This window comes from Boleophthalmus pectinirostris, unplaced genomic scaffold, assembly GCF_026225935.1.
Source record: "Boleophthalmus pectinirostris isolate CB_2022bp ecotype Guang Dong unplaced genomic scaffold, ASM2622593v1 HiC_scaffold_18, whole genome shotgun sequence".
In the NCBI taxonomy this organism is placed as follows: domain Eukaryota; kingdom Metazoa; phylum Chordata; class Actinopteri; order Gobiiformes; family Gobiidae; genus Boleophthalmus; species Boleophthalmus pectinirostris.
This window is the reverse complement of record NW_026571133.1, coordinates 44,402,445-44,408,759: the sequence shown is the minus strand read 5'-3', so window position 1 is coordinate 44,408,759 and position 6,315 is coordinate 44,402,445. Positions and strand designations below refer to the sequence as shown.

At 48.0% G+C, this 6,315-nt stretch overlaps 1 protein-coding gene across 2 annotated transcripts; it reads left to right on the top strand.

Moving 5' to 3' along the window:
- The first annotated feature begins 19 nt into the window (after positions 1–19).
- LOC110159941 (uncharacterized) lies at positions 20–2,931 on the top strand. Of its 2 annotated transcripts, XM_055153837.1 has the most exons (5): positions 20–588; positions 722–1,572; positions 1,985–2,031; positions 2,105–2,304; positions 2,373–2,931. In XM_055153837.1, the coding sequence occupies exons 2-5, from the start codon at positions 1,419–1,421 to the stop codon at positions 2,860–2,862; spliced, it is 891 nt and encodes a 296-aa protein (XP_055009812.1). In that variant the 5' UTR covers positions 20–588; positions 722–1,418; the 3' UTR covers positions 2,863–2,931. The 2 variants fall into 2 exon arrangements, with proteins under 2 accessions (XP_055009812.1, XP_055009811.1); XM_055153836.1 differs by having other exon boundaries at positions 20–1,572.
- The last annotated feature ends 3,384 nt before the right edge of the window (positions 2,932–6,315 follow it).

Sequence of the window (6,315 nt, the reverse complement as noted above, 5' to 3'; positions counted from 1 at the left end):
ACAGAACACGTACCCTTCTCCCGCCTCTCCACAGCCTCTCCACAGCCTCTCCACAGTCTCTCGGTGCGGGGAGTGGGGCTGAAGCACCGGCTGGAGACGTGGACTCTGAGCGCCGCAATCAGCAAAGCAGCACACACGACCACACAAGGGTCCTCCAGGAGCCGACGAGTCCAGACGAGGAGTGTCTGATTGGGCCTAAACGTGGGACAATGAGCAGAGAAGACACCAGAGGTCTGAGTGAAGAGCTGCCCGCGGAGACAGCCATTTACCAATCCAACTGCAATCAGACACCAACACAGCCTTCTGAGGAACACTTGGCAAGCAGGCAGCAAATGTGTCTTGAGTCTATTGTTTTTTGTCTGTTTGTTTGTTTTTTATGAAGATGGGGTGTTAGCTCAAAAGACGGCAAACTTCAATTACATTTTTATATATTTAATTCTGTAAGCAACTTGAAGTTAATTACAATCTTTTTTTTTCTGTTCACTTACAGTCTGTCACTGAGAAAGATGATGTCAAATTAGAAAACAGAGTGAATAGTGTCTACAAGTAGTTGACAGAAAAACTACAGAACAGATCCAGTCTATAATGGTGAAAAAACTAAATATTGTATGATACACCAAAAGATTTGTCTGCATCTCTGTAATCACACTTTTAAAAAAATACTTTTCTGATGAATTGCAAAAATTGTTTCATTATTTTGTCACATCGTCCATCCTTATAGAAGCAATGACATCCACATACAGACTCAAGCAACATGCAGACAAAGCAGAAGAGAACGCCTAACATCTAGATCTCTTCTAACTGACACAGCCTCTGTCTGGCACAGCACACAAGCCTCTCACATGCAGACGCAAAATGAAGTCTTACTGTTTTTGCCAAATGCCTGTCCTCTCTGTGCTGATTGAACAAAATGAGTGGTGCTCTATTGTTCTGAAGCTCCCTTCAAACACACTGTGAGTAAAACACAATGAAAGCTGCCAGGCTGCACAGCCTCTCACCTGGAAGTTGTAAAGTCTGAATGACCTTTGACTGCTGTAGAAGGTATTTCATGTATAATACTCTGAATGTTTGTGGGGGCGTGGCCTGTGGCAGTCGACCCTGTATTCACTGTTCATGTGCATGTGCAGCCCACTGCTCGGTTTATTGATTGTTCAGCTGTGATGGAATGATGGGTGTGTTTAAGTGATGGTGAATCAAAAACATTCTACTAGGATGGGATACAACAAAAAAGACATACCAAACCTATGTGCAGTAAACATGAAGGCACTATATTGCTTCTGCAATGTACAGTGTACTGTATCATGCAAAACTGTTCAAATGAATGAAACTAAAGCAACTTCAGTTTGTACACATTTTAGACAGAGAGCTGTTCAACATTTGACACCAGTGCACACAAAGGCTGAGATCCTGAAGGAAACATGCCCCTTCCTCTGGTGGCTTCCTGTTGCCATGACAATGGGAAGGGCCTGCTTCCTGCATGTTTCCTTCATAAGCAAAGCCCCCACACTGTGAAAGTTGCTCTGAACAAGCTCCACTCCTCCAGAGCACTCCAGACTCCGGGCTCCAGATTCTGTAAGTACACTTTATAGTCTAACCTGCTTTGTCTATTCAAGGATGGATCTGACATTTGAATGGATTAGTACAGTCCTTGTTAACTATAGTTCGTGCTTGAAACCTAGTGTCGTATGGCATTATGTATGACAGAACATACTTTATTTTCCACTGTACTTGTTTGGGAGCATTAAGCTTTTACATACATTCCAAACATTGACATTGAGCTGTAGCGCTCACAGAGAGGTGCTGAAGAAGACAGCTGCTTGTTAGTTTAGGTCAGTGTGACGTTTTAAAGAATAAACAGGAACGGTCAAAGCACTATTCCCTGAGGGATCACACACTGTTCCACTATTGCATTCTATAATTACTGCAGCAGCTGTGCCATCAAAGTACTAACAACCTTTTTTTTCTCATCTTTTCTGTTGACCAGCGCCACCATGTGAATGTGTCCCATTGTTGTCCATTCATATGATGGAGGTGAGTGCAGTTGGAGGTGAGTGCAACTCTTTTCCAAGACTGTGAGCCTTTCTTTAATTTGCCTTTTGTACAGTGTCCCTTCCAAGCAGCTGTGAGGACCTTTACCAACCCAAAGCGTGGCATGGACGTGTCCCACTCGGCCACCCCTGGGCCATCCCCCTGCCCTGGCAGGGAGGGGTCTAATGGGGACGTGATTCTGGCTGTTCTCCTGGTGACTGTGGCTGGAGTGGCTGTGCTCCTGTTGCTCTACAGACTACTGCAGCTGCGCCACAGGTGTGGGAGCTCGGCACTGCCTATACACCGACCACCTTTACCTCTCAGTAACTGAATCTTGTTTTCAGGCTGAAGATGGCAAGAGCGAGACATGCACTGGAGTATTACGGCTTTTACCACAGCGCCACCTACAGGCTCCCGCATGTACCACTCTACGAGGATGAGGCTAAAACAGGGACAAAAACCTGCCCTGGGCCTGGTCCAGCTCTAGTTCACACAGTGACACCACTGACCCCCCCTACATTAGTGGTCACTTCCTTGCCCCCAGTGCCCCCTCCCCCTATGACATGTCCACCTCCTGAACAGGCCCCGCCTCTTTACCAAACCACTCCCTTTGAAGAGGCCACACCCCTCATCATCCCCCCACTTGTAGTCCCGTCCACGCCCTCCCTCCTTCTCCCACCTGTCAGGCATGTCACGCCCCCAAGTCCTCACCTGTCCTGGGGGGCGTGTTCCGATGTAGAATTATACTCCCGGATTGGAGCATATCGATCATCCCGCCTCTCCAGTCTCTCCAGCCAATCACGAGTCATCCTGTTTGAACACTCATCGCTCTGAACTTTTTTATTGGTTCAAACAGCAGTGGGTCCAGTGGATGACATGAAATTCCCACTTAGGAACAATAATCAGAACTATGAACTCTTAATCTAGGTTATATAGAAATAAATGCTTCTCATTTAAAGTAATGTTTTGTTTTTCTTGCTTTTGAATCATTTTATTGTAGCTGTAATTAGCTCTTTCTTATCCATTTTAGATTATGCTATAACTAAGCATTCTCAGGATGATCTGTCACAAATGATGAGTTGCTAATTACTAGACATGTTCTTGTGGCTGTGGAGCAGGCGTTGGGACCATGTGGGTCGTGAGGGTTTTGTTGACGTTGAGTGTAGCTGCTGAGGGCTATTGATATTGTGATCAGGCAGTTTAAAAGTCTCACTTTTATAAACAAGAGCACTACATCGTCCATGATCCATGATGATTTGCTGAGTTTCATTGCACCCCACACACTTTTGTCTCATAGCTGCAGGTGTGAGAGGACAGCTGTCCATTGTTGGAGCACTCTCTGGTCTGTGATCCTCAGGTCAAGCTTTGATCTCAGAAAGACCTCTGTGCCCCGGGGTGTCCATGGAAACTACCTCTCCTGCCTCCATCTGTGCCACTGACCCAGGGAACAACGTTCTAACATGGTAGGCTCCAGGCGTTTTAAAGCACTTTCACAGTTTACATCTTAAAGTGCTTATGACTGCTTTTCAGGATTTTGTCCTCTTACTTTATTTGGTCACATAGTGCCTATAATAAATATTTATTTACAGTTTTACATCACTCAAGTTTCTTTCTGTGAAGAAAAAAGAATTAACGAAGTATTGCTGAGATCTAAAAATGTCTGTCACATTTTTATTTATTTTTTTTTCCATATCAGGGAACCTTTTTGTGCTGCAGGTAAAATTATAAACATCACAGAAACAGTTAAACTAGGCAGGATGTTTCAGCACATATAATCCTAATAATAATAGTATGTTTTAGTGAAATGAGTCTTCTAAGTCCTATGCACTTTAAAATGTACATGTACAGGTTATGTCATTAAGACCTCGTTTCTGAACATATGTATGTGCACCTTTATTGCCAACTGGGGTCACAAGGAGTCATATGCAGCCATTTAAAGCCATAGTCAAATGCATGCAAGTCAAGATGAAACAAAACACAACCCGTTTGTGGGCAGTAGCTTTATTCCAAGTTCATCATAATTTACAAACATGTCAAAATACATTGAGAGAATTTGAGTTTATCCAGGCACAATAAACATTCCTAAATCTACAAAACTGGCACAAAAAGCTTGAACCACCCACATTTGTCCCTGTGAAGGTCACTGTCTACTCTGTCGTGGTCAGTCTCTGCTCTGTCGTTGGTCAGTGTCTCTGCTCTGTCGTGGTCAGTGTCTCTGCTCTGTCGTGGTCAGTGTCTCTGCTCTGTCGTGGTCAGTGTCTGCTCTGTCGTGGTCAGTGTCTCTGCTCTGTCGTGGTCAGTGTCTCTGCTCTGTCGTGGTCAGTGTCTCTGCTCTGTCGTAGTCAGTGTCTGCTCTGTCGTGGTCAGTGTCTCTGCTCTGTCGTGGTCAGTGTCTCTGCTCTGTCGTGGTCAGTGTCTGCTCTGTCTGCTCTGTCGTGGTCAGTGTCTCTGCTCTGTCGTGGTCAGTGTCTGCTCTGTCGTGGTCAGTCTGTCCTGGTCAGTCTCTGCTCTGTCGTGGTCAGTGTCTCTGCTCTGTCCTGGTCAGTGTCTCTGCTCTGTCGTAGTCAGTGTCTCTGCTCTGTCGTGGTCAGTGTCTCTGCTCTGTCGTGGTCAGTCTCTGCTCTGTCGTGGTCAGTGTCTCTGTCGTGGTCAGTGTCTCTGCTCTGTCGTGGTCAGTGTCTCTGCTCTGTCGTGGTCAGTGTCTCTGCTCTGTCGTGGTCAGTCTCTGTCTCTGCTCTGTCGTGGTCAGTCTCTGCTCTGTCGTGTCAGTGTCTCTGCTCTGTCTGTCAGTGTCTGCTCTGTCGTGGTCAGTGTCTGCTCTGTCGTAGTCAGCGTCTCTGCTCTGTCATGGTCAGTGTCTCTGCTCTGTCGTGGTCAGTCTCTGCTCTGTCGTGGTCAGCGTCTCTGCTCTGTCGTGGTCAGCGTCTCTGCTCTGTCGTGGTCAGTGTCTCTGCTCTGTCGTGGTCAGCGTCTCTGCTCTGTTGTAGTCAGTGTCTGCTCTGTCGTGGTCAGTGTCTGCTCTGTTGTAGTCAGCGTCTCTGCTCTGTCGTGGTCAGCGTCTCTGCTCTGTTTGTAGTCAGTGTCTGCTCTGTCGTGGTCAGCGTCTCTGCTCTGTCGTGGTCAGTGTCTCTGCTCTGTCGTGGTCAGTGTCTCTGCTCTGTCGTGGTCAGTGTCTCTGCTCTGTCGTGGTCAGTGTCTGCTCTGTTGTAGTCAGTGTCTCTGCTCTGTCCTGGTCAGTGTCTCTGCTCTGTCGTGGTCAGTCTCTGCTCTGTTGTAGTCAGTGTCTGCTCTGTCGTGGTCAGTCTCTGCTCTGTTGTAGTCAGTGTCTGCTCTGTCGTGGTCAGTGTCTCTGCTCTGTCGTGGTCAGTGTCTCTGCTCTGTCGTGGTCAGTGTCTCTGCTCTGTCGTGGTCAGTGTCTCTGCTCTGTCGTGGTCAGTGTCTGCTCTGTCGTGGTCAGTGTCTGCTCTGTCGTGGTCAGCGTCTCTGCTCTGTCGTGGTCAGCGTCTCTGCTCTGTCGTGGTCAGCGTCTCTGCTCTGTTGTAATCAGCGTCTCTGCTCTGTCGTGGTCAGTGTCTGCTCTGTTGTAGTCAGTGTCTGCTCTGTCGTGGTCAGTGTCTCTGCTCTGTTGTCAGTCAGTGTCTGCTCTGTCGTGGTCAGTGTCTCTGCTCTGTTGTAGTCAGCGTCTCTGCTCTGTCGTGGTCAGCGTCTCTGCTCTGTCGTGGTCAGCGTCTCTGCTCTGTCGTGGTCAGTGTCTCTGCTCTGTTGTAGTCAGCGTCTCTGCTCTGTCGTGGTCAGTGTCTGCTCTGTTGTAGTCAGTGTCTGCTCTGTCGTGGTCAGTGTCTCTGCTCTGTCGTGGTCAGTGTCTCTGCTCTGTCGTGGTCAGCGTCTCTGCTCTGTTGTAGTCAGTGTCTCTGCTCTGTCGTGGTCAGTGTCTCTGCTCTGTCGTGGTCAGTGTCTCTGCTCTGTCGTGGTCAGTGTCTGCTCTGTTGTAGTCAGTGTCTCTGCTGTGTCGTGGTCAGTGTCTCTGCTCTGTCGTGGTCAGTCTCTGCTCTGTTGTAGTCAGTGTCTGCTCTGTCGTGGTCAGTGTCTCTGCTCTGTCGTGGTCAGTGTCTCTGCTCTGTCGTGGTCAGTGTCTCTGCTGTCGTGGTCAGTGTCTGCTCTGTCGTGGTCAGTCTCTGCTCTGTCGTGGTCAGTGTCTCTGCTCTGTCGTGGTCAGTGTCTCTGCTCTGTCGTGGTCAGTGTCTCTGCTCTGTTGTAGTCAGTGTCTGCTCTGAAGTGGACGATGTG

Excerpts from the sequence above, each read along its gene's own strand:
- LOC110159941 (XM_055153837.1), top strand. The coding sequence starts at position 1,419 with ATGCCCCTTCCTCTGGTGGCTTCCTGTTGCCATGACAATGGGAAGGGC. Across the intron at positions 2,032-2,104 it reads TGTCCATTCATATGATGGAG|TGTCCCTTCCAAGCAGCTGT; the intron begins GTGAGTGCAGTT and ends CCTTTTGTACAG. Across the intron at positions 2,305-2,372 it reads CTACTGCAGCTGCGCCACAG|GCTGAAGATGGCAAGAGCGA; the intron begins GTGTGGGAGCTC and ends TCTTGTTTTCAG.